Source organism: Ovis aries, chromosome 2 (assembly GCF_016772045.2).
Source record: "Ovis aries strain OAR_USU_Benz2616 breed Rambouillet chromosome 2, ARS-UI_Ramb_v3.0, whole genome shotgun sequence".
Classification (NCBI taxonomy): Eukaryota; Metazoa; Chordata; class Mammalia; order Artiodactyla; family Bovidae; genus Ovis; species Ovis aries.
In genome coordinates, this window is record NC_056055.1 from 240,486,675 (window position 1) to 240,512,988 (window position 26,314).

General features: G+C 56.0%; 2 protein-coding genes across 6 annotated transcripts in view; both read left to right on the top strand.

The window, feature by feature from the left end:
* The first annotated feature begins 2,873 nt into the window (after positions 1-2,873).
* ZNF683 (zinc finger protein 683) lies at positions 2,874-10,922 on the top strand. The gene is made up of 6 exons (XM_027965471.3): positions 2,874-2,962; positions 3,712-3,970; positions 4,645-4,849; positions 6,326-7,014; positions 8,106-8,234; positions 9,255-10,922. The coding sequence occupies exons 2-6, from the start codon at positions 3,857-3,859 to the stop codon at positions 9,462-9,464; spliced, it is 1,347 nt and encodes a 448-aa protein (XP_027821272.1). The 5' UTR covers positions 2,874-2,962; positions 3,712-3,856; the 3' UTR covers positions 9,465-10,922.
* Positions 10,923-12,291: 1,369 nt separating this feature from the next.
* The window catches only part of CRYBG2 (crystallin beta-gamma domain containing 2), a 30,089-nt gene continuing 16,066 nt past the window's right edge, over positions 12,292-26,314 (top strand). The window contains exons 1-6 of one of the 5 annotated variants that reach the window (XM_042244509.2): positions 12,292-13,675; positions 14,393-14,462; positions 16,083-16,837; positions 22,884-25,527; positions 25,878-25,925; positions 26,022-26,134. In XM_042244509.2, coding sequence (XP_042100443.1) covers positions 13,428-13,675; positions 14,393-14,462; positions 16,083-16,837; positions 22,884-25,527; positions 25,878-25,925; positions 26,022-26,134 — 3,878 coding nt within the window. In that variant the 5' untranslated portion in view covers positions 12,292-13,427. Of the gene's footprint in view, positions 13,676-14,392; positions 14,463-16,082; positions 16,838-17,025; positions 17,212-20,188; positions 20,306-22,883; positions 25,528-25,877; positions 25,926-26,021; positions 26,135-26,314 lie in introns of those variants that run through there. The other 4 variants (XM_042244510.2, XM_027965472.3, XM_060411435.1 and 1 more) reach the window with 4 other exon arrangements.

Below are 26,314 nucleotides of genomic sequence, written 5' to 3' on the forward strand. Positions count from 1 at the left end.
AAGGCCCCTTAACCCTACCTTCCCTCCACAATCACTTCCCAAGCCCTATCTGGTCTTAAAGGACTTGCTTGGCCTGGGTCTCTCCTCTGGGTCCAGGCACTGGTTTTTTCCCCAGTTAGGAGGCCAGGATCCTACCCCTGAGCTACTCCCCCAGGGGATGTGGGACATGGTGACCTCACAGTTAAGCCAGTGACACCATAGCGGACCTGGAGGCTGACAAGGCAGAGGACCTGGCAGGGCCCAAGAGATAGGAACAAGGAGGAGATTGGCAGGTAGAGGCTATTTCCAATGGAAACTTGAAGGACTGTGTCCTCCTCCCAGGACACTCCTAGCCAGTCCTTCCAGGGGTGGGAGACCTGAAAGTCTCCACAGCCACTTTGGTTCCTAACCAAGAGGTTGTACAGACTTTTCTGTGAGTTGGGAGCAGAGTGTGATGTCAGGAGGAGGGAGTGGAGTTGGCAGATGGAAGACAAAGGTGTATGTGAATCCTCCTGGGAGATGGGGGGCACTCCAGTGGGTGCTCAGTGAACTTCTTGCTCCCCTTGATTGCAGCACAGCTGGAGGAGAGGCAGGCTGTGACCTGGAAGGCTGGGAGGGCTGTAGCTTTTGGCGGGAGTAGAGTTCTGGTCAACCAAGAGGGCAAGGAGCACCATGGGAAAGGCTCCTTCCAGCTAATCAGAAGGATGCTGAGAGGGCAACCGGGATGGGGGCAGAGGGAGGAGAGGATGGGGGGGATGATCTGGGCCCTGGGAATGGCACATGTGAATAGAGCATGAGGGACAGAAATGAAGCAGTGGGGGTGGGCTGACTCTGCCAAGAGACAGTGGAATCTGAGGGTTGGCACCAGACAGCACTTGGCTATTTGCTGTGTGTCTCTGAGTGAGTTGCTTACTCTCTCTGAGCTTCTGTTCCTTCATCATGGGGATAATAAAGATGAAATGAGAACATTTATGAAGCCCCTAGCTTCACAATAAGTGCCAATACTTCGGCCACCTGATGCAAAGAGCCGACTCATTGGAAGAAACCCTGATGCTGGGAAAGAATGAGGGCAGGAGGAGAAGGGGGCAGCAGAGGAGGAGATGGTTGGATGATGTCACTGACTCATTGAACATGAGTCTGAGCCAACTCTGGGAGGCAGTGAAGGGCAGGGAAGCCTGGTATGTTGCAGTCCATGGGGTCACAAAGAGTCAGGCATGACTTAGCAACTGAGCAATGACAAGCACAGTGCCAGGCATGTAGTCAGCTGTTTGTAAAGGTAGCTCGCTACTCTAATCCTCGAAATAGTCCAACCTGAGCCTGATGCTTCATCTATTCTGGGCACGTAGAGTGCAGAATTCATGGTTGTACACTATAGAAACCATTTCTGGAGGATTTAAGGAGAGGAGGAAAATCATTGGTGGTCCAGTGGTTAGGACTCTGTGCTTTCACTGCCGAGGGCCCAGGTTTCCACAGTTCAGCAAAGAACAACAGTAGAGACACAGACAGGAGAAATTCCCTTAAAAGATGTTGGAGGAGCGCAGAGAAGTCCTGGGAAGGCTGCAGAGCCAGGCTTGGAGGACAGGCTGGATCGAGAGAGGCTGGACAGCCCAGAGAGGACTGTGTGACCTGCCTGGACCCCTTTCTTTGAAAATCTGCTCTCCTGGAAGCTGACGTAGCACCATCCACAGAGTGGGCTCCATCCACCTGCCACCCCTGGACCGCAGGCTTCTGATCACAGTCTGGATGGGTCCATGTGGTCAGTCTGGTCCATGGCACCTGCCTGCAGCATGTGTTCAGGTGGGGAGGCCGAAATTCAGCCTGTTGCTTTTCCGGCTTTTATAGTGGAATGTGTCTTCTGCCTCCTTCCAGCCTCTAGTGAGAGAAAGTTCCAGATGCTGGGCATCCAAAACTCCTGGGAAGTGTCTACATGGGAAATGAGAATAAGTAGAGAGTGGTCCCTGTCCTTGAGATACAGACATGTAGGGGTCAGTTCTGCAGATAAACGATGGTGACAGGAAGTGGAGGGGGCCATAGCGCAAGTGAGTACCGGCCAGGGGCCAAGCCGGCAGAATACTATGTCCCTTGCTCACACGGAGAGTTTGAAACATCCCTGTGTGTTCCATGACAGCTGGTGGCACAGCCAGATGGAGCCTGAGGCTTGGGCGGCCCCACTGGGCCAGGCACTGTGGATACACCAACTAGGGGCAGAATTTACGTGAGGGCGGGGGAGATGAACCCTCTTCAGCTCTCGGCAGTGATGAAGTTGCTCAGCTGGAAAAGCTGTTTCTGGCCTAAGGGGCCTCCCTTTTCGATATCTAGTCATGCTTCATAGGCATTTTGCCATGTCTCTAACTTATCCCTCACCCAGCGGGGGCCTCAGGATTCTGTCTAAATTGGAGAAAAGGTTCCCAGGACAGAGAAATCAGAGGCGGGATGAGGAGGAGGAAGATGTACTTGCTACCTCCAGGGCCTTTGCTGTGCGAGATCAGATTCCTGCTCACCCTGCTGCCTCTCTGTTTCCTCCTAAGCTGCCTGCTTTTGTCTCTGCCTGTTCCTGTCCCTGCCAACCGCCCATCCCTGTCTCAGCTGGGTCCCCTTCCCTAAAGGACCTCAGCTCCAGCCTTTGAGCCCTGCTCCGTCGCCCTCCTGCTCAGCCATCGGGGTTCCCTGAGAGTCACAGCTAAGGCTCTTCCCCACTCCATCATCCCCCACACTGAAATTCTGGTAGCCCCAGTTTCCTGTGGCCCCAAACTCCTGCAGTGTGGCCTCAGGTAGGTAAAGGCTGGTGGGCGGCTCGCCCATGTCTCAGGTCCCAGAGGGCCCCCTGCCTGCCTGCCAGCCCTCCCCTTCCTATTTGTGGCAACTTCAAATGTAGCACTTTCCTGTCACCTCTCACACCCACGGGAGCCTCAGTCACAGGCAGAGGCTGGCTGCCCGCCTGCCGGCTTCCTTCCCCAGCCAGAGAGGACTTCTGCAGAGCCAGGTGAAGAGCCTTGCACGGGCTGCGCCTCCTCCTGGGGTGATTGGAGACCTGGGGCAGGGTGGGGAGGAGTCAGGGGAGAGGGAGAAGAAACAGGGCTTCGGAGGAATGAGACACCCATGTAAGGGTGCCAGGCTTTGAGGGGCACCGGGGTTAGCGAGGGAAGAGGGGGAAAGGAGGAGAAGGAGGAGAGCCTTAGGGCTGTGTGACCCTCAGTGAAGTGACCGGCAGAGAAGGGAGGTGCTAACTGAGCAGACAGCTGTCACCGAGCAGCTTCCTGTCAGGCCAGTCAGGACCGGGGGACCCCGAGCCCACTTGCTCAGACCAGCCCAGATGAGGAAGCTGAGCCTGGGAAGTCTGGGTGGCAGGACACTGGGGCTTCCTCAGCTGCCCCCCAAAGCTGGTAGGTGAGCTAGGATGTAGGTGAGGAGCTGGTGGTTGATCGAGTCGTGGAGACATGAGCCCCTCCCAGCATGGAAGAGAGTAGCCAGCCTCTCAATTCCCTGTGGCCCCGAGGAGGTCTGGAATATTTCCTCAGATCTCTGAGCTCGCTTGGAAGTATCTCCATGAGGACTTCTCTCCCTCCTGTCTTCCCCAGGGATGGGGATCAGACCAGTTCTACCCTTAGCCTCTGACTGGCGAGTCTCCATTCATTCCTCTTCTCGCCCCTGCTTGAGAGCGTCGTAGGCTTCTAAATGTTGGTGCCGAGAGAGTCCTTTCATGTCAGCCAGTCTAACCCTCCCATTTTGCAGATAAAGAAACTGAGGCCAGGAGAGGCAGTGACTGGCTCGAGGTCACACAGTGATTTCCGGGGAGAGCCGGCCTTGGAAGTCAGGCTCTTGTTTGGAGGACCTTCACTGCTGTGACGGACCTGTCTTCCCAGCAGGTGGCAGGGCCATGAAGGGGGAGCTTGCTCCAGAGCTGGGTTGTTGCCACAAGACCAAGCCCCTGGGGAGCACAGGGGCTTCTCTGTCCCCCCACCTGGACTCCCAGCTCTGCCAAGATGGCCAGGTAATGTGAGGTCCTGGTCCTATCTCTGAGCCCAGGATGCTTCTGGAAGGAGAGGAGGTTAGGAAGGAGTCGGGGTGGGGGGCGGTGGTGGTGGTGTGTGTGGATATCTGAAGGGACCTGGATTCTCCTGGTCCTAAGCACCTCTACCCCAGGACCTCACAGGAACGTGCCCTCGGAGGTGCCAGAGACCCTCTGCCATGCCCAGGGCCAGACTCTCTGTGGGACATGAGAAGGGACAGGCCATGCAGAGCTGAGTGTCACGGGGGCCTGGGCCTTGGAGGAGGCTCAGGGCCCTCCTGTGGGGTGCACAGTCTTTCATGAGGGGCTTTTCTCTTAAGTTCACCTCAGATCCATTGAGAACACAGTACATAGTCTGAGACAGAGTGGGATGAGGGTGGTGAGGAAGGATGGGTGGGAGGGAAGAACAGGGCTGGGTGGGGGGTTCTGGGGCAGGGGGAGGGCAACCCTGGGGGTGGACGTGTAAGTCCCTTGGAAAGGAAATGAGGATGAGGGAAGGGGAAGCCCTCTGACTGATGGACATGGCAGAGGTGAGTATGTGTGTGTTGAGGGGCGGGTCTTAGCTTCTCCTTCCCCTCTGGAAATCAAACAAGGGGTGGGGCCATCTCAGGGGACTCCCAGTCCCCACCCCCAAGCCCCTTCCCTCTGCCTCCCAGGTCTTCCCAGCCTTCAAGCCACATCCAGACACAGTGGATCCTCATGATCAGTCCTGGGCCAGCTGGCTGTGCCCATGGCCACTGGCACCGGCCAAGTCTGCCCTGCTGGCCTGCCCCCGGGGCCTGGACCTATACCTGTGCGCCCTGCAGTCGGCAACCCTGGCAACAGCCCCGCGGGGTCTCAGGGAGGATGCTTTCAGCACACGTAAGCCCAGGGCAACTTCACTTTCACTTTTCACTTTCATGCATAGGAGAAGGAAATGGCAACCCACTCCAGTGTTCTTGCCTGGGGAATCCCAGGGGCGGGGGAGCCTGGTGGGCTGCCGTCTATGGGGTCGCACAGAGTCGGACACAACTGAAACGACTTAGCAGCAGCAGCAGCAAGCCCAGGGCACAGGGCCGCACCCGGTGGAGGTGGGAGGTGGGGGCAGGTATTGTTAGGTTTGAGGAGGAGAGACGGAGCAGGCCCAGTGTCACTGGTGAGGACGGAGCCTCAGGTATATGCTACTTCCACATTTTGACCTGGAGCTGTGGCCTGGGCATGTGTGGAACGGGCAGTGGTTTTTCTCAGGCATGGGTGTGGAATCTGATGGAGGTGTAGCCAAAGTCCCAGGAGTTGAGGGTGGGTGATCTGTCTGCCTAGAACACTTGAGCTAGAGGGGCCTGTGTCATCAGGCAGGAAGCTTGCTTGGGAGGCAGGGAGCCGGGGGGTGGTGTCTTGGTTTTGCTCCTTCTAGCTCTGTGACCTTGAGTACATCACAGAAGCCAGTTTCTGCTTTCACAAAGGACCATCTCACTATACCTCTACGATTATTGCATACAGTACACCATTTCCTTACGCAACTCAACCTGGAGGGCAGGGACCATGCTGCTGTGTCCAGCACAGAGTAAAGCAGCCCAGTAAAGCTGGTTGAGTGAATCAGTGAGGGTCCAAGCAGACAACCTACTTTTGAATACTGATGCACATTTAGTATTTTACTTGACATCGCTCCTCGTTTAACTCCTACCTCACTGGCTGTTGCACCTCACTCTCCCTTGCGAGCTCTCCTTGACTTACCCTCCTGAGTCTTCCCACGCTCCAGAATTCGGTCCGGAGCTACCTCCTTGTCCCTCGCCTCATCCCTTCTCCTCCTTCTCCTCTCCTCTCTCCTATTCTTCCCTCCTCTTCTGTTCTCTTGAGCAGTTTGTTGAAACTTCCTGCGATACTAGAAAGGTTCTACACTTGTGCTATCTGACACCTGAGCCTTTTAAATGTGGCTAGTACAAGTGAGAAGCTGGGTTTTTTGTTTTTGTTTTGTACTTAAAGGTGTACGATGGCTACTGTTTTGGACACAGCAGATCTAGGGCCATCCTTTATGTGATCTTATTTGAGCCCATGGCACCCACACTTCTGCCTCCAGCTCAAGCCACTCCTTTAATCTCTAAACCAGTTCATCCAACTGGCCTCTGACTTCTCTACCTACATGTCTAACAGGCTTCTTGAATCCTTTTTGCTCCCTGAAATGGTTACACACTGCACAAATGCCAGCCTCTTTATCAGCAAGGGCAGTGGCAGACCAGGAAAGCCCAGAGAAAGGAGCTGCCGTGCAGGCTAGAGTCCTCTCCCAGCTCGGAGCCGGGCAGGTTAGGTGCAGAGCTGACCTTGACTTCAGGCTATCACAATCTTCCTTTTTCTACTCAGGGCACCTGCCACCAAGGCTGCCTGCCAGCTCCTCCAGTGGCAAGAAACTCCCACCCAAGTGTCCTCCGAGCAGTGACAAGATGGGAAGCCAGACAGAAAGAGCTGGCGGGGGGGCCCCCTGCCCATCCTTCTCTCCTCCCAACAGCTCTTCCCCAAATTCTTGGCAAAATAAGAAGAGCCCCTTGGCTTTCTGCTCCTGCCCCCCAACCCCATCCAGCTCCAAAGAACTCTCCTCCCACTTCCGCCCATTCTATCCTGCCTACCCATTTTTCCTGCCCGCTCCTTACCTGGTCACATGTGGGAGCCTACCTTCAATGCCATGTCCCCCCCGCTTCAAGCTGCCCCAAGACACCCCCTACACCACCATGGCTGTGCCCAGCTTGCTGATTAATGTCAATGAGCCCGAGCACCCCAGCACCTGGGGGGAGACCCTGCGCCCCTACCCAGGGGCCTGTCAAGACTCCGGCCAAACCCAACCCTCCCAGAGCCAGAATCTGGGCCTTGCCACTGCCAGGACCTACTCCACAGGGCCGGAGCAGGCTGGAAGGGTGGCTGCAGGAAAGCGGGCCCCGCTGGGCTCCCAGGCTGGCTCTGCGGCACTGCCTTACCCGCTGAAGAAAGAGAACGGCAAAATCCTGTATGAGTGCAACGTGTGCAGTAAGAGCTTTGGGCAGCTCTCCAACCTCAAGGTATCTGCCTCCGGGCCCCCAAGGTTCCCGCTGGGCATCCTTTGGTGACCCTTTCCCATCCTGCTTCAAGAATCAAGGACCTGGGGCAGAGGGAATTCCAGCTCAGCCTCTAGGGCCTGTGACCTTGGCTGGTCCATTTGGCCCTGCAGTTTCGCATCTGTAGAGTGGAGTCCTCTCCACACAAAAGACTGTCCATGAGATCATCTCATTTCAGCTAAAAATAGACAAACTGAGGAAAGATGTTCCCAAGGTTACCTTGATTTAAGGGTGCAGCCAGGTCTCCATCTGAGTCTCTCAATATCTAGGGCAAAGCCCTTTCTTGAAGAGTCATCCTCTCTGATTCCCTGGTAATCCTCCTCTTGTTAATTTATTTAAAGGTCAGGTCCGGAACAGGTGAATTTTAGTGAATCTAGACCTGACAACCAGCCTTTTTCAACTGGGATCCAACACAACAGCAAGTGTGCTGTAGGCGTCATTATAGGCATCGTCCAGCAGGGGGCGACCATGGACATATCTCTGTATCAGCCAAGATCTGACGTTAGGGGCAAGTTGACACCTGCTGAAATAGAGGAAAATTTACTGGTTGTTGGAGAACAGACCTTCTGCATCCTCTAGGGCATGAGTTTTTAAACGTTAATGAGCCTCAAACCACTTGGAGAGCTGGCCCCAGCCCTCGGCCCTCCCTAAGCCCCAGCCCCAGAGATTTCAGTTCAGCTGCTCTGCGGGTAGGGCCTGAGAGTCTGCCTTTCTAACACCCTCCCAGGTGACGCTGATGCTGCTGGTCTGTGGACCACACGTTGAGAAGCACTGCACAAGACATATATCTAGGGGGCACACATAGGGAACCCCTTACCTGGCCTGCTGACCACAGCCATCTCCATCTTCCCTTCCGCAGGGCAGCAGAGAGCCCGAGGGGAGCCTGGGGGATGGTAGATTGGCCTTCAGGGAGGTGATACGGAGGCAGGGGGATTGAAAGGCCTTGATGCCAAAAGGGGGTCCTGCGAGGATGCGGGTAGAGATTTGAGGAGGATCCCTGGCCCTGACGGGGGCGCTCTGGGCGGTTGACAGCATTTCTCCCACGCCTGGCTCAGGTCCATCTGCGAGTGCACAGCGGGGAGCGCCCGTTCCAGTGCGCCCTGTGCCAGAAGAGCTTCACCCAGCTCGCCCACCTGCAGAAGCACCACCTGGTGCATACTGGGGAGCGGCCCCACGAGTGCCCGGTGAGACCCTCCACCCCCTCCCCTGTCCTCCTGCAGGCTGGGGAGGAGTTCTAGGCCCCTGGGGGATGGCACCTGTGGCCTCCATTCCTCCACTGTCCTGAGCAAATGGAGCTAGGGCAGGAGGCAAGGGGTGGGGGCGGGGAGGGAGGGGAAAGGGAAGGGCCAGGGTGCGCTATTGGAGGACACTCCCTGGGCCTGGAGGGGAGAATAGCGCTGTGTGTCTAGGGGTGGAGAAGAATGAAGCTGGAGGTCCTGGGGAGCAGACACCCATTGGTGACTTCCCAGCATCGTCGGAGGAGTTAATGCTAGTGTGTGTGCAAAGTCGATGAACTCTACTGATAACATCAGCTCAGTGTTAGCTCCCTCCCTCTGAGCTTCACCATGTCTCCAGGGAGTTTGGAAGGGCCAGAACTCTTTCCCTGTTTTACAGAGGCAGGAACAAAAGCAGCATAATGGTGACAGTCTAGGCTACCTGGGTTCAAATCTTAGCTCTGCCTCCAATTTGCTGTGTGAGCTTCGTCTACTGGCCTCACTCCTCTAAGCCTCTGCATGTTACCTGTTAATACAGAAGTAGTGCTTAGTCCCGATTCTCCAGTCCTGAAGAAGACTACATAAGACCAACTCCTGGCACGCAGCAGCTCCCAGTAAATGTTAATTGCACGCACAGAAGCTGCAGCCCTACGCTTAAGGGTTCTATGTGATTATGTTATTCAGTCCTCCATGCCTACGAGATTAGGTATTAATACTCTATGTCAGCCATCAACAGAGCAAGGCTCAGAAAGGGGAGGTCTCCTGTACAAGGTCATGCAAGGAGCAGAAGAACCAGGATACTAACCCAGGCTGCCTGGCTCCAATGTGCCAGATACCATGGTCCCAGGGAGGAATCATGGGGGAAAGCTTCCAGGCCTGCATCACAGGGAGGTGGTGGTCTTGGCGGGGTGTTTCCAAGATGGGGAGTGGGGAGCAGAGATCCTGGGTGACCCAGGCAGGCAGAGCTGATACCAGTGCCTGTCCCATCAGATGTGTGACAAGCGCTTCAGCAGCTCCAGCAACCTGAAGACACATCTGCGCCTGCACTCGGGCGCCCGGCCTTTCCAGTGCAGCGTCTGCCCGAGTCGCTTCACCCAGCTCGTTCACCTGAAGCTGCACCTTCGTCTGCACGCCCCACGGCCCTGCGGCCTGGCTCACACCCACCTGCCCCTGGCCTCTCTCACCTACCTTGCCCGCTGACACCAGGGGGCCCTAGATATTCTGGCAGCGCCATCAGAGAGGCAGATGGACTGGGACGTGGACAAGGTCAAGGTGTCCTCAGCATCCCAGGGCAAGTAAGGGCCTGAGCCATGGTGCCAGGACTGCCCTAGGGAGGGGGCAGGGGCGGAGCAATGAAAGGATTTTCTCTACGATGAACTGAGGCCTCCTGAGCTTCAATAGTGCAGGGGGAGGTCAGAGTGTATTTGCCAGACTTCACGTCCCACTCCACCTGGCAGGTCACGGGACACAGCCAGGAAGAGACTATGCTGCCCACCGTGTGTGTGTGTGTGTTGGGGGGTGCCTGCAGCCACCTACCTCTGGCTGGGTTTGAGTTCCACCCTCTGTTCGGGACCTATCTGGGACCAGGCCCTCCATCTCAGCTAGCCGATGGACAGTCCAGCCTTCCAGGTCTCTGCAGGGTGCAGACTGTGGTGCTGTGTTGCCAGGCACAGGGCACTCTTTTCTGAACCAGCACCGGCCCAGATATCTGTCTGCTGCTTCCTGCAACCTCCTTGTCTCCCAGTTCCTAGAGGCCACTGTGCTCCCTCAGCTGGTACTCCCTGCCGTGGTCAGGTGGGACACGTTCATCTCCCTCTGTATATGCCAGGATCTGAGCCTCCTGTGGGAGAGGCAGGAACACAGGGATGTCAGGGTCCAGAAGTAAGATGTCCCCCTGTGTGTCAAGGACCAGTCATCCCAGAGGACAAAGAGCGAAGGGGGTACCAAGCTTGGGGAAGGGGTAGAGGCCCTACAAGGACTACAGGTAGGGAAGAACTGGCAGAGAGAGCCTGGGAACTAGGGGCCTCTTGATGATCTTTCTCCCTGGAGTCCTAGAGGACCCCCTCAAGTGTGCAAAATGTGCCTTCTCCCAGAGAGAGTGGTAGCATTAGATGGGAAAGGGTACTGCCCTATGGGGGTATAGGAAGCCCAGGCTATAATCACAACAGTAGCTATTATTAAGTAATAATTTGTTGTTGTTCAGTCGCTAAGTCATGTCTGACTCTGCAACCCCATGGACTGCAGCACGCCAAGCTTCCCTATCTTTCACTCTCTCCTGGAGTTTGCTCAAGTTCATGTCCATTAAGTCAGTGATGCTATCTAACCATCTCATCCTCTGTCATCCCCTTCTCCTCTTGCCCTCCGTCTTTCCCAGCATTAGGGTTTTTTTCCCCAGTGAGTCAGCTCTTTACATCAGGTGATCAAAGTATTGGAGTTTCAGCTTCAGCATCAGTCCTTCCAGTGAATATTCAGGGTTGATTTCCTATAGGATTGACTGGTTTGATTTTCCAGTTCAAGGGACTCTCAAGAGTCTTCTCCAGCATTACAGTTCAAAAGCGTCAATTCTTTGGTGCTCAGCCTGCTTTATGGTCTAACTCTCACATCCTACATGACTACTGGAAAAACCACAGCTTTGATTATACAGACCTTTATTGGCAAGGTGATGTGTCTGCTTTTTAATACGCTTTCTAGGTTTGTCATAGCTTTCCTTCCAGGGAGCTAGCATCTTTTAGTTTCATGACTGCAGTCACCATCAGGAGCGATTTTGCGTCCGTGCTAAGTCTCTTCAGTCGTGTTCGACTCTTTGTGACCTTATGGACTGTAGCCCGCCAGGCTCCTCTGTCCACGGGATTCTCCAGGCAAGAATACTAGAATGGGTCGCCATTTCCTCCTCTAGGGGATCTTCCCAACCCAAGGATCTTATTTCTCCTGCATTGACAGGTGGGTTGTTTACCACTAGCGCCACCTGGGAAGCCTAACGGTGATTTTGGAGCCCAAGAAAAGAAAATCTATCACTGCTTCCATTTTTTCCCCTTCTGTTTGCCATGAAATCACGTCATGATCATAGATGCCATGATATTAGTTTCTTGAATGTTAAGTTCTAAGCCAGTTTTTTAATTATTAAATAATTATTATTGGGCTTCCCTGGTGCCTCAGATGGTAAAGAATCTGCCTGCAATGTGGGAAACCCAGGTTCGATCCCTGGGTAGGGAAGATCCCTTGGAGAAGGGAATGGCAAATCACTCCAGTATTCTTGCCTGGAAAACTCCATGGACAGAGGAGCCTGGCAGTCTACGGTCATAATATTAATAGCCGGCCAACTTCCAGCAGGGGGCATACCTGTGGATTTCAGATTGGCTCCCCACCAGGGTACTGGATGAGATTTTCGCTGTGCCCTAGGGTCTCCAGGACCCAGAGAGAGAGCGTACTCTCATTGGACACTCTCCCCAGCAGGGTGAGGGCAGGGTTGGCGTCGGTCCCCACCAATAATCACGGTCTAGGTTCCAAACCCACTAGATCAACCGTTTGGCCCCGCCCAGCAAGCCAACCACTCAGCTAGGCAACCCCCACGACCACGCCCACTCCCGCCCCTGGCTCCGCCCTTGCATTCTAGCCCCTCCTCCGGGGGGGGCACGCGGGAAAGACCCTGGGCTCGGTCTACCCTCCTAGTCCTGTTTTCCCGCCCACCTTGTGCAGGCCCAGCTTGAAGTCTTCCAACACCCTGACCAGTGGGTCCCCTGGCGCTTCCGGAGGCCTAAAGACGTAGCGCGGCCCGGGCCAGGAGCTGGGTCCCCGGCAGCGGGGCAGGGGTGCGGGGAAGGAGGGTCGGGGGGAGAGGGGATAGCCGGGGTGGAGAGGACCCCTGCAGAGCGCACCCCCTAGCCCTGGGGCTTGGGCAGTATGTGGATCTGTCCCACTCCCCCGCCCTCACGGACTTCGGGCTGGGCGCTGTTTGCTCAAGGGGGGCGTGCCGGAGGAGGCGTATATCTGCAAATGAGCGAGATCCGGGTGGCCCCCGCGGCCCCGGAGCAGTCAGTGCCCGGGACCTTGCCCTCGCCATGGCCGAGCGGCGCGGGGGCCTAGGGGCCCGCCTGGCTCGCCGCCTGGCCGGGCTGGGGGTCCGGAGGGAGCGCAAGGGGAAGCGGACCCCGGAGGAGGCCAGATCCCGGGATAGGTGAGGGGTTTGGAGGAGGGGCGCACCGGGCGCCCCTGGGCCCGAGGGTGTGGATGTGTGTCTTGGAGTGTGCAGTGGATGTTCAAGTAAGCCTGTCTGAGTGACTGGAAGCATTAAAATATACCAAGGGGTGTACTACGATTTGGGGTATGTGGACTTTATAAGTCCCTGTACTTTTTAAAACTTTTACAACAATTTTGCAGTTTCCTAGATCTGGCGGGTGGCCAGGGAACTCCTGATTTCCTCTCTGAAGATAATTGAAAGGCGAATACGGTGGCACCTCCTGCCGCTGTGGACTTTGATTCTCTCATCACAGGCCAGTTTAGCTCTTGCCTTCATGTCACTTTGTCATGAGTATGACAGGTTCCTGAGTTGGCTTAGACTGCACTCTATTTGCCCTTTCATGACATGAAGAGGCTTTCCCCCATCATCCTAGATTGTATTAACAATAAACTTATTTGCCACTTGCTTGATGCTTTTCCTGGATTATCTCATTTAATCATCCCAGCGGCTGTACCAGGCAGGTATTTTGTGTGAGTCAGATACGGAAATGGAAGTTCAGAGATGTCAAGTCACCTCTCCAGTCACACAGCTTGGAACTGGTGGGGCTGGGACACAGACTTCTGCAGTTTGACTCCGGGGCCCACAGCCTGAAGCCCTGGGCTGCTCTGTTGCCTTGAGAGATTTCAGAACTCAAGCAAAGGGGCCAGAGTTCTGTCCTAACCCGAGAGGCCACTGGCCATGTGACCTTGAACAAACTGCTACCTCTCTCTTAGCCAGTTCACTTGCACCTGATGTCTAGAGGCAGGGAAAAGGCTGTATGGATGGCCAGGCTGAATGGCCAAGAAAGGGATAGAGTAGAGGATCCCAGGAGCTTACAGGCCCAATGTCTGCAAAGAATGTCAGGAGGGATCACGGGAAACAAGTGTCTGTGCAGTTGTGATCTTATGACGTAGCTGTCTCCGGCCTGCCCTGGGAGGAGTGGAGGCATGGTTGAGCCCAGGGTGAGGGGAGGGGTTTGTGCTGCTCTCTCACACCAAAGAGAGCAGGGAGGGGAGGGTCGAGCCACCCTAAACCTGGAAGCTTGGGTGCCCGGGGGTGCCCATACGCTGCCAGCGCCCGGCCTGGAAGACACACCCCCCGTTCCTTCACCCCATCTGGCAGGAAGCTGCCCTGTAGGCCCACATGGCACTGTTCCTCCCTTTCTTTCTCCACTTGAGAGGAGGCAGCGTTGCAGGTGAGTCAGGGACAGGGAGGGCCGGGTAGGGACTACGCATGCTCCTGGGGCCAGCCTGATGATACGTCCCATGTGTGTACTTGGACTTGGCTCTCACTGGCCGTGGGAGTGGGGCTCTGGAACGGAGGGACAGGCCCCTGGCCCCTGCTGATTGCCTGGAGTAGGGGGCAGAGTGCACGGAGCTGGCAGCCAAGGCCCTCCTCTTCTTGCCCCGTTAGAGGCGTGATGCCCAGACAGGCTTTGGAGTGAGACCATCCTAGAGTCTTAACTCCACCAGCTGTGTGACTTTACCACCCTGGACCTCAGTTTCCTTATCTGAAAAATGAGGACACTGCTATCTACCCTTTAGGATTATTGTGAGGCTTAAAGGGGATTATGGAGGTGTAATACCGAGTGCTAAACCTGGCATAGGGTGGGCCTCAGCAAATGGAAAGCTTTTGAATTATTAGGGTACTGTCCTTTTTCTGTATTCTGGTCCTGATATAGGCCTAGTCCCCATTTTGTTCTAGGCCCATCCCTGTCTCTCTTTCTCTGGGGCTGGCGTGGACAAGTGGGGTTGGGGGCAGAGAGGAGGCTGTGCATAGACCTCCCCTGCCCCCCAAGACTTCAGGTGCTCATCTTGCCTGCAGGGGCCCTTAGAGACGAGGGCCATCAGGTCCAGTCTGGGGCAGGAGATGAGGAGCCTACTTCACTTCCTCCCCTGTGTTTCCTTCCCAGGCCCAGGGGTGGCCAGAGCTGCCCTGACCTGGCCCAGGGCCAGGGCAGCACCAGCAAAGTCAGCCTCAAGGTAGGAGAGAATCCTAGGGTTGGGGAGGGGAGGGGAGGGGAAAAGAAGCTGTTGGGAGGGGCTGGGCCAGCCCTGAGAACCCTGACTTACAAGTTAGGCAACTGCAGTCCTCTCCTCCCTCCTCTGCCAGGGATACACTGTGTGACCCTGGGCATATCACTCCTTACTTCTGAACCTCAGCTTCCCCATCCAGAAAATGGGGACAATCATGCCTTTTAGGGCTGTTGTGAGTAATAAGGTATCAGATGTAGGACATCCAGCATGGAGCCCAGATGCTTAGGAAACAGCTTCCTAACGTAGGGGCCCCTGGAGGAGGCCCTGTCCTCAGGACCCCATTTCCCACACTCCCTCCTTTAACTTGACCTTCCCCATCTTTGACTCCCTTTCCCCACTTCCTGGCATGGCCCCCAGGGGTGACGCTGGGCCAGTGACTTAACCTTCTGGCCGAAGTTTCCCCATCCTCAGCGGGAACCTGAGCCATGGATTGGACAGAGACCAGGTCCCCCACCCTCTATCCCCTGGATAGCAGAAGGCTTCCTCTAGAGATGGCTCAAGCAGGCATGTGTCTCTCTGTGATCCTGAACATCATCAGTGATTACTAGAGTACTGCTGGGTACGCTGCATGGATTATCTCACAATATTCTCAGCACTCCCAGGAAGCAGATACTATTATTATCATGCCCATTTAGCACATGGGGAAACTAACACGCAAGAGGTATTGCAGCTAGAAAGTAACAGTGCTGAGAATCAAGCCCAGGTTGCCTTGCTCCAGACTCCCAGATTAATCATCCAGCCTTCCTGTTTCTTGAGATTTTCAGCCCCTGGGGAGTGAGAGGCTGCATCTATTTTCATAGATGTGTAAAATAAGGTATTTGGGATTAAGGGCCCCTGCTAAGGAGAAATTTGACCCCAGATTTGGCTCCTCTGTTGCCAAGGACACAAATCCATCCCTGAAGACTGGCATTTGGGGGGCAGTGTCTATTCAGGTCTGTGGTCCTGAACCCTCTCCCCTCACCCCCACAGCTAGGCTGGGCCCCAGGGGAAGACGGCAGACAGAAGTCAGGGTTGTCCCACTTTTAGGGGAACCCTCTTCCCTGGCTTCCTCTTGTCCCAAGAACATCTCTATACCCAATACCTCCTTCAGGTGTGTTTGGAACACTCAGGCTGGGAGGGTATTGGAGAGGCGGCTGCAGGCTCTGGAAGCCTGGAGTGGGCAGAAGCCAGGGGCGTTGTGGCAGGCATGCCCACACAGGCCCTAATCCCCAGGGCAGCTGGTAGCAAAGGGCCAGAAGCCAGTGGAGTCCTGGGAAACCAGCAGTTGGCCTGAGAGTCAGGAACCCTCACTGTGCGACCTTGGTCATGTCAGCGTCTCTCTCAGCCTCTCTTTCCTCGTATGTAGAATGGGAAGGGGTGAGATAAATGCCGAAGGAACTTTCCAGAGCTCTGCCTCTCTGTCCAGCTCTTGCGGCCCTGGCAGCCTCTCCGTAGGGCAGCTCCGCTTGGTGTCAGGGCTCTCTTCAGCTTCTCCTGTGCCAAGGAGGGCAGCCAGGGGTGCCGGGGGGTACCCAGGGGGCAGGCCAGAGAGACTATCACTGGGTCTCTGCTTCTGCTTTCCCTCAGGCCCAAGCCCAGAGCCGCTCAGAGTTGGACCTTCGGGCAGGGAGCCTTGGCTCCTGGCTTTGGAAGCGACGATACAGCTCAGGGGGGCTGGTGGAGCCTCTGGGGCGCCTCCAGAGGCCTGCTGTAGGCAGCGCCTCTGACCTGGCCAACCATGCCTCCATGGGGCCAGAGAGCCTGGCACCAGCGGTGACCTCAGGAGAGCCTGCTGGAGCCAGGGGTCCCTCAGGCCCACCACTGGCGTCTGGATGTTTGGAACAAGGACCTCCGGGCCACACCTGCCGGCAACCCCCACACTCAGCCCGGGGGTTTCCTCTGCTGCCCGAGGCACCCAGCAACCTGGAAGACGTGCTGCCCCGCCCAGCGTCCTGCCCCAGGGCAGAGGGGGCAAAGGGCGAGCCTACCAGTCCAGGGCCAGCCTTGCCAGAGCCAACCCTGCCAGAGCCAGCCCAGACCCTACGTGAGCGTCCCTCTGCCAGGAGGACCCGCTACTACCACATCACTGTCAGCCTGCAGGGGCGTGAGCAAGCACCTGGGGAGGAGACGGAAGAGCCCAAACCGGCCCAACCAGCTCCCCACCCCTGCGGCCCTGAGGAATCCAGGGGCTGGCAGGAGCCTCCCCAGGGGCCCCGCCCCATCACAGGGTGCCTAGCTGACCCGCCTCAGGAACCCCAGCTCCGAGCCCCACCACATCAGGGGAGCACGGCCCAGCGGCAGGAGCTCCGGGCCGGCCGGACGCCTGGGTCCCCACACAGACGGTGAGTAGATTTCATCCCCCACGTGGGGCGGTGGGGGAGGAGGAAACTGACCTGGCCGCCCCTTCCTGGGTCTCTATCTCGTCTCTGGGCTTCTCTAAACCATTCATTCATAGGCTGACTCTGCCATCCCCTCCCCTTCCCATCTCTGCCCTCTGTTGCCTGCCCCCCAACCCCGTGCATGCCCGCAGGCTACCTCCCCGGACCCAGGTTTGCTCTCCTCCTCCATCCACCTGGGGAGGGGGATATCCTGTCGCAGAGAGGATGGGGAGGGTCACCTTATCTTCAGCAACACCTTCCCCAGACCCTCGTTCTGTTCTGGAGACCACTTTCTCAGCCTGAGACGAGAACTCTCAGGTGATGCTGGATGTCCTGGGGTGAGTTGCTTAACTTCTCTGGGCCTTGAGTCATCAAGTTGATTTGGTCACTGGAGATGAAGGAGGAGGAGGAGGAGGTTACAGGAAGATACTTTGAACTCTAGAGAGTGGGGCAACCAAAACAGCCCAGATGCTTATTAATAACGCTTCAGTCGCAGCAATAATTACCCCACCTGGCCCTGTGTTGGTGAACAGGCGCTGAGGTTCCCAAGCCCTGGGTTTTTTTTTTAACCTTTTTATTTTGTATTGCAGTAGAGCCAATTAACAACGTTGTAATAATTTCAGGTGGACAGCAAAGGGACTCGGCCATAGATATACATGTATCCATTCTCCCCAGACTCCCCTCCCACCCAGGCTGCCACATAACATTGCTAAGCCTTGGTTTTTCTTCTTTTAAAGCCTTGGTTTTTAATCTGTGGCTGCAGGGACCCCTGACTCTCCTGAATCTGCCTGGTGGGTTCAGAGAAAGGAGGATGGGTCCTGTAAAACTCACTGCCAACACGGTGAACTTGAGACCTCTCTAGAACCACTTGGAAGGGCACACCAGGCCTCAGACAGCGTTCTGAAAAGTTCCTACTGATGATGGTGGTGGTTGTCACCCATGGTTCCCTTTCTCAGCGTAATTCTATTTAATCCTCACAGCAGCCCCATGAAGTAGGGCTGATCCTGTTCTCCACCCTCTCACCCCAATGACAGAAGGGAAACTAAGGTTCAGACAGGTTTCATCACCTGCTCTAAGTCGACCAGAAAATGAAGGGGCAAGAATCTGAACCCAAATACCTGTGTTCCAGAGCTTCCCCGGTGGCTCAGCGGTTAAAAAACTCCACCTGCAATGCAGGAGACACAGGTTCAGTCCCTGGGTTGGGAAGATCCCCTGGAGAAGGGAATGGCAGCCACTCTAGTGTTCTTGCCTGGGAAATCCCATGGACAGCGGAGACTGGTGGGCTACAGTCTATGGGGTCATAAAGAGACAGACACGACTGAAGCAACTGAGCGTGCACGCCTGCACCCGTGTTCTAAACACCTCTCTCTCCTGCCTCTCACAGAGGCCTCAGAGGCCCCGTGCAGACGGCGGGGGGTGGCAGGGTGCTGAGTGTGGTTGCTGTACAGAGCTTTCTGTGACCTGTGATTTCTTTGTGACTACGTGGGGGTGAAGTCTACTACCATCTGTGCGGGGACCCAGATTTGGAAGCACTGTGGCGGCAGAGGCAACACCAAGGATGCCCACGCCTCTGGGCTGGAGTCAGGATGATGATCCTGCGACAAGGAAGAGGGACCTGTGCGACCCAGGCTGGCGCAGGGACCTGCTCAGTGGGGAAGGTTGAATAAGAATCCCTGATTACGCACCCTCCTCCTATTTTTTTTTTTTTCCTTTTCCCTTCACTGAACAACTGATTCTTTCTTTTTAACCAACATCAATTTTCCATCACGGTAGGCAGAACTCTACCTTGAGAAAGCTTACAGTGATCCTAGAAGAGTCAGTTCAAAACAGATGAGCTAATGCAGGGTCTAAAGCAGATCCTGAAGGGTGGTGGGGGTGGGGGGCGGAGGAGGGCTACAGAGAGAGAGAGGGTGGGTGGAGGAGGCAGGCCTTGGCGAGGGGAAAGGAAGGGGCAGCAGGTTTGGCCGGGGGACTCCGTCTGCCACTCCCTGACTATTTTGGGCACGGGTGGATAATGACAGATTCGCAGGAGGCGAGGGCTCAGAGGGGAAGGAAGTGGAGCTCCAGGGGTGTCATTTCTTCTCTGTGCTCCCTTTCTGGGGCAGGCTTCCCTGGGCCAGGACTGGCAAATATGGGGAGGCGGGGGAGGCACGACGTAATCAGGGCCGGATATGTAAGACGTGTATGCATCCAGGTGTGGTTGTCTGTCCCAGTGAGGGTTAATTTCAAGGGGAGAAGGGCTGGAGACTGTGGCCTGACTGTGTGTGTGTGTACTGGGAACTTGTGTGCACGTGTCGTTGTGCTTGTGGGTTCCTGCGTCTGTGTGACTTGTGTGTCTGCTGTGTCCCTGTGCGTGTGTCCCTGAGTACCTGTGTCTGACTCTGGTTCTGACTGTGTATGCCGGGGTAAGTGTCTGCGTGTGTTTGCGCCTGTGTGATTCTGTGCCCTGTTTGTTGGCGTGTGCCTGTGTGTGACGCAGCATGTGCTTGTGCGCCTGTGGGCCTGTTTGGCCTAGTTTGGGGGTGACTCACAGGTAAGCGGGGAGAATCCAGGCCTTGTTGAGTTAGACAAGGTTCTTTCCCACACTCCCCCCCACCCCCTCCACAGCCCCTCCCTTTCCCAGCCCCACACAGCTGATCTGGAAGTCACAGGTGACCCGGCTGGTTCCGGGGCCTTGAAGAAGAGAGGGCTCTGGAAATGGGCATTTCTGCTGGCCTAGGAGAGGCCTCCTGGGGTTTTGAGGTGTGTCTTCAGAGGAAGGACAAAACAGGGTCAGGGGATCTATAGGCAGGCAAATTCCTGCTTAGTGTGAAGAACATTCTAGCCATCGTGACTATTCAGGGACGGAACAGGTCAGCTGTTAAATTGCGACCTCCCTGTCCCTAGAGGTATGCAGGCAGAAACAAATGACCACATGCTTGTGGAATGACTATCAGGGGTGTTGTCTGGGGGCTGGGTTCAGAGAGGCATAGAATTCTGATTATTGGGAGGTCACAGACGTATCTGATACGAATACCAGTGGCCTCCTCTTCCGAGGCTCTCCTGTGGCAAAAGCCTATGGAGGCCTTCCAAATGTGGTTCCTGTTTTTATGTCTAATTCTTTGACCCCTGAACTCCCGGAATACCACTTTCAAGAGAAATTGGCTTTGGATGAATCTAACCAGAACCTGGGGCTTCCCCAGGGGCTCAACAGTAAAGAATCCACCTGCAATTCAGGAGATGCAGGAGGCGTGGGTTTCATCCCTGGGTCAGAAAGATCCCCTGGAGGAGGAAACGGCAACTCACTCCAGTACTCTTGCCTGGATAATTCCGCAGACAGAGGAGCCTGGTGGGCTGCAGTCCACAGGGTCCCACAAAGAGTGGGACACGACTGAATGACTGAGCACGCACAGGTGCAACCAGAACCTAGCACATCGCCTAACACGATGAACGGTGAATGAGTGAGTGAAGGAGTGAATACACGACTTAGAACCCAGGCTCTGCCCCTACTGTTGGTGCCATCACGGCTGGGGAATCTCAGCGAATGGTGGTTTTTATCATTAGTACCAACCAGGAAGACAGAGATTCTGTTGGAAGCAAAAGAGCTCCTTAGTGAGGACAGAGGAGAAGGCTGGGCCTTAGGGAAGGGCTACAATCAGGTGTCTGAGTGTGTGGCTGTCAGGAATTCGGGCCTGGGGAAAGAATTGGGCATCCCTTCCAGCCCCTCCCCTCCGTCATACACAAGACTTTCCTGGGGCCACCCAGAGCCCATCCTGGACCAGGCCACATGCTGTCAGAGTCACCAATGGTCCCCGAGTCAGGTCGGGCTTCCCTGGGCCTCAGCCCCATTCAGCTCTGTCCCTCATAAAACCTGAGTCACTTCTGGGGCCACAAGACAGGGTCAAAGTTCTGGGTTCCATCAGCCTCTCAGGAGGGAGGGAAATGGAGAAGAGGGGAGGGCAGTCGGGGGCATGGGTCCATTTCCGGCCTTAAGGGCCCCTATGATGGTCTGGGGGCTGCCTCACAGAGAGGAGGAGCTGCAGACAGGCCGGTACTGAGGCTGGCGCAGAACAGGCTCATCTCTTGGGTTCTTGAGGCCTGAGAATAGGATTGCCCTACTAGTGCAGCCTGGAAGTCAGAGAGGGGACTGCCTGGCCCCTTCCAGGACTGCTGTGCCTCCTTTAAAAGTAAACCCCCCAAAACACAGAGTCTTAGTTTACCAGATACATTAGGAAGTTTGATTTGGTGGTTCACCACTTAGGGTTAGATTCAACCCTTGTCTCTGCTACTGTGTGACTCTGGGCAAATTTCCTAATCTCTCTGAGTCTTTCCCCCCACCCACATCTGCAGAAGGGGAATGTGTGTTCATAATTTATAAATAATTTATTCTGTCTTAAAAAATTGAAGTATACTGGATTTAATATAGCAAAGTGATTCAACTATATGCTATTTTCCATTATAGGTTATTACAAGATATTGAATATAGTGCCCTGTGCAATATAGTAAATCCTTGCTGCTTATCTGTTTTATAAACAGTAGTTTGTATCTGTTAATCTCATACCCCTAATTTATGCCTCCCCCTCCCCTTTGGTAACCATAAGCTTGTTTTCAGTGTCTGTGAGACTGTTTCTGTTTTGCCCATAGATTTTTTCTGGCTGTGTTGTGTGGCTTGCAGGATCTTAGTTCTGACCAGGGATTGAACCTGCACCCTCTGCAGTGTAAGCGCAAGTCCTAATCGCTGGGACCACTAGGCAATTCCCATGCATAAATTCATTTGTATCATTTTTTAGTTTCTACATGTAAGTGATATCATATTATGTTTGTCTTTCTCTGTCTGATTTACTTCTCTAAGTATGCTGCTGCTGCTGCTGCTGCTAAGTCGCTTCAGTCGTGTCCGACTCTGTGTGACCCCACAGACGGCAGCCCACCAGGCTCCTCTGTCCCTGGGATTCTCCAGGCAAGAACACTGGAGTGGGTTGCCATTTCCTTCTCCAATGCATGAAAGTGAAAAGGGAAAGTGAAGTCGCTCAGTCGTGTCCGACTCCTATCGACCCCATGGTACTCCCTAGGTCCATCCCTATTTTTGCAAATGGCGATATCTCACTCTTTTTTATGGCTGGATAATAGCCCACTGTGTTTATACACCACATCTTCTTAAACCATCGTCTATGGATGGACACTTTAGCTGCTTCCATGTCTCGACTATTGTAAAGAGTGCTGCTGTGAACATTTAAGTGTATGTATCTTTTTGAATTAGAGTTTGCATCCTTTCTGGATATCTATCCAAGAGTGGGATTGCTGGATGATATGGTACCTTGCTTTTTAGTTTTTTAAGAAAACTCCATACTGTTTGCCATAGTGAATAATTTATTCTTCATGGGGAAACTTAGGAGTCAGCATTTTCGTTTATAAAGTGAGTTTTTATTCTTTCTCTCATACTGGATTCCGACAATAACCCTGTGAAGCACATACTCTTGTTATTCCAGTTTTCTGGCCGGGGGGCCTGAAACTTGCTGGGGGAAAAGTGGCTGCCCAAGGTCATCTTGCTGATGAGTGACAGGGATAGGGGGAACCCAGCTTTGCTTGAGGCCAAAGCTGTCTTTCCTCACCTTCCTTCATCAGGATTGGAAACAGGGTCAGAACATTGCTTGTCTAGTTTTCAGCTTTCCGGTTTTCTAATTTTTAGCTCCTAGAGGACTAGCCCCAGGGCTCCTTGGGCAGCGTCACAGCCCTGTCCACAGACCAGTGAGTCGGATCCACATGCCTCTTTTCTTCCTCTCTCTCCTTCTAGGCTTAGGCCTCAGCTTCACCCCTTGAAGGACCGTGGCATAGGAGAACGCCTGAAAGTAGGGAGAGGGGTGGGAGCTCTGAGGGTATCGTGCCCATTTTACTGATGAAGAAACAAAGGCCCTGAAACGCTGGTCTGAGGTTACTCAGTCTGACCTCTGCAGAGACAGCTATTCTACACTGCAGGAGCCACCCTGACCACTCCCCCTGACCCCATCTTTTTTCTTCCCGGCACCCTCTGCAGCGAGCTGGACCACAGCGAGCCAAGGACACCGCAGGACGCCTTGCCGGGGCCCAACATGGAGGAGGCCAGTGGGCCCCCGGCTGAGGCCAAGGCCCAAGTGGTGAGCACCACGTTGACATGGCGGCAGCGGCCCCCTGCCCAGGACGAGGTCAAACACCGTTTCCACAAGGTGTCCCTGGTGTCAGGGGCCCGGTTGGAAGCCCCCTCCAAGGAGACGTTTGAGTCCAGCTATCGTCGAGAGGAAGTCAATGGCTTTGCTGTCTGGGAGGAAGAGACCGTGAACCACCAGGGCCCCCGGGACGGGGCTGGCTCCAAGAGCTTCCAGAGCCACGGGCCGGTCTTTTCCAAGAAGTACATACTACCCCTCAAGGAAAAAAGGCCAGTGGGAAGACTGAAGGAGGCTGCGGAGCAGGGTGACGGCAGCCCCCAGCCCCCCAGGACCGAGCCGCCGAGCGCGGGAGCCACGGCCAGGACTGAGTTTTTGGTGCCGGCGCACGGGCCCCGGGAGCCGAGCCCCCACCCGGGTGTGAGTCTCGCCAGCGGCAGCTCCAGGAGCCTGGAGGAGCGGCGGGTGACGCGCACTGTGCGGACCACCGTGATGGTGGGAGGCCACGTGGACCGCCGGGTGACCAGCACCGTGATCAACTCTGTGGGGCCCTCACTCTTGGGTGAGGCCCTGCCAAGGGGCCGCAGTGTTTCCCGCGCGGTGCGGGCAGTGGTGGTGAACCCCCAGACCGAGGGCTCCCCCAGTCGCAGTCAAGCCCTGGAGCTGCTAAGTAGCCTTGTACCAGCTGAGCGGACCGCCCCCACCAGCCGGCTTCCCAAGCCCCTGGCTGCTGTGCCACGGAGTCCAGGTCTGGGCAGCACAGAAGGGTCAGCCCTTAGGCAGCTGCCTGAGACAAGGACGGCAGAGCCGAAGGACAGATCTGCTCCAGGCCCTGCGGGCTTCCTGGAGGAGGCTCACCCCACTCTGAGCCAGGAGGTCCCTGCAGCCCACCCAGACCAGGAACAGGACAGAGCCCTGGGTGCTGGGGTCCATGAGGTCCCAAGGGTGCAGAGACCTGCCAGCCCCACCCAGTCCCCTCTCCAGACCTCTCAGGGCCACACCCCAGTACCCTCCTCTCCCAGACTCCAGACCCGAACCCTCTCCCTGAGCCTAGTTCACCCCCCAGAGCAACCTGAAGCACCTACTCAGGCTCGGGCCCAGCTCACTCTCAATCCCCAGGGACCCCAGGCCCTGCCCTCCATCAAAAGAGAAGGGCTTTCAGATCCCCCTGCGGCCACCATCCTGCCCATGGTGAAGACTGAGGTTGTTATAGTCCCTGGACAATCTCTTGCTCCATCCTCTATGAGATGGAAGGCCATCAACAGCCCGGGAGGTCTTTCTGCTCCATCCTCCCCAAAGAATAAGGTTGTTCAGGACTCTGAAAAAGTCCCTGTTGTTCCCCTTATCCAGAAAGAGATAGTACAGGGCCCTGGGGTTCCTGCTGACTCATCTCCCAACCAGAAAGAGGTAGTGCAGGGTCCGAGTGTTCCTGCTGCCTCAGCCCCCAAACCAACCAAGGTTGCCCAGGGCCCAGAAGTCAGCCCGATCAGCCAGAAAGAGGTCGTCTGGAGTACGGCAGGCAGCCCTGTCCCTCCCCTCCCCAAGGAAGAGGCTGCTCAAGGCCTGACAATTCCTGCCGTCCCATCCCCCAAACAGGAAAAGGTTGTCCAGGGGTCTGAAGAAAGCATCGTCTCATCTCCCACCCAAAAAGAAGCTGTCCAGGACCCTGGTGCTTCTAATGTTCCATCTTCCACCCAGAAAGTAGCTGTCCAGGCCCCAGCCACTCTCATCGCTCCCTCCTCCTCAGTGGGCAGGATATCCTCTGGTCCAGGAGGTCCCCCAGCCCCGGTGATGATGGGAGCAGAGACCAGCCGGGAGTCCCAGCTTGTCCCTGAAGCCACCAAGGGCAAGACGTTCCTGGAGCCATCAAGGGAGGAGGAGGAGGTGGCCCTGACCGCTGACCTGGAGATTTTCCTGGATACCCTGCGGAGCATGGAGCCTCCTGAGATCCTGCGCACTCACCGGCTACCTCGAGCCCCCCGCTCCTCCTACCTGGCCATGTACGCCACCCTGCCTGCCATCGAGGAGGACCAGCCTGGGCCGTGCGTGCTGGGACCCAGCCCCCAGGAGGTGCCCACCCTGGAAGTAAAGAAGGAAGAGAAGGCACAGGAGGAGGAGGAAGAAGAGCCAGAGAACCCCTACCTGAGTGACGATGAAAAGCTCCAGCGCAGGCAGGAGAGAGCCAGGCCGGGCCCCCCCAGGGACCCCTCCCCTGCCCGGCCTGCCCAGGTCTCTTGCTCTCCTCTGGAGATGATGAAGAAGCATGTAGCAGGTGCCAAGGGCCCCCACCCAGAACCTGGGCCAGAGTGGCAGGCAGGCAGCCGGCCCACTTCCCGTCTTGGAGGCAGCCTCCTCTTTGGGGGTCTGATGCCTGCCCTGAAGGAGGCCCCCACCTTGGAACCACTGGGCACAAAACTGTCCACTCTGCAGCCCCACGGGGCACCGGGGCTCAAGAAGGGTCCAGGACAGCTGCCCCTGCTCTACAGTGAAAGGCCGCCTTCACAAAAGCCGGCACGTGCCCGGCCCCCGGAGGGGTGGGTGAGTGAGGCCTTAGGTGGGCAACGGAGGAGGGCCTGGCCTCATCTAGGCCAGGGTTTGGATCCTGTGAGGACCGGGATCCTGGGAGGCAGTCTCCCGATCCGAGCAGCAGGCTGTTTGCACTGAGGATTCCGAAGGGCTTGATAAAATCTCAGAAGCTGGGGAAGGGGGCAGTTCCGGGGACAGAGTGATGAAGCCCTGGGGGCTGGGAGCAAGCGTAGCATTCTCTGTGGGCCAGCTCTTTGCGGGTTGGAGGCCTGCAGGGAGGATATGGGATTCCTAGAGTGGCAGGTTAAGAGAGGCAATAAAGAGGCAACCCCATAAAGACGTATCACGGCTCTCCATTCCAGAACCCAGCACTGAAGACCCAGGGCAAGCTGAACACGAGGCCTGGAAAGGTAGGGGGCGCTGGGGTTGGGGGGCAAATGGGTGGAAGAACAGGAGGTGGGGGTTCCAGGGACGGGCCCTAAGGACCCCTCTGGGCCTTCTTGCAGATTGTCCTCTTCTCAGAGCCTGGCTGCCAAGGCAGCCGCAAGGAGGTCTGGGAAGATACTGATGATGCTTCCGGCTGGGCCCATGTGGCCTCCGTACGGGTGGTCCGAGGCTGGTGAGTGCGGAGCTCCCGGCGGGCTCTGGCATGTGAACCTCGGGGATGTGAGGACAGTGAGAAGTGCCCACTGAGGGCAGAAGCCCCCCATAGCTACCCAGAGACCCTGCCTTGCGGGGACATCCTCCCCACGTATCTCCCACCCAACTCCATTCGGTGACCCTAGGTCTCTGTGCCCAC

Excerpts from the sequence above, each read along its gene's own strand:
- ZNF683 (XM_027965471.3), top strand. The coding sequence starts at position 3,857 with ATGAAGGGGGAGCTTGCTCCAGAGCTGGGTTGTTGCCACAAGACCAAG. Across the intron at positions 3,971-4,644 it reads AGCTCTGCCAAGATGGCCAG|GTCTTCCCAGCCTTCAAGCC; the intron begins GTAATGTGAGGT and ends TCTGCCTCCCAG. Across the intron at positions 8,235-9,254 it reads AGCGGCCCCACGAGTGCCCG|ATGTGTGACAAGCGCTTCAG; the intron begins GTGAGACCCTCC and ends CTGTCCCATCAG.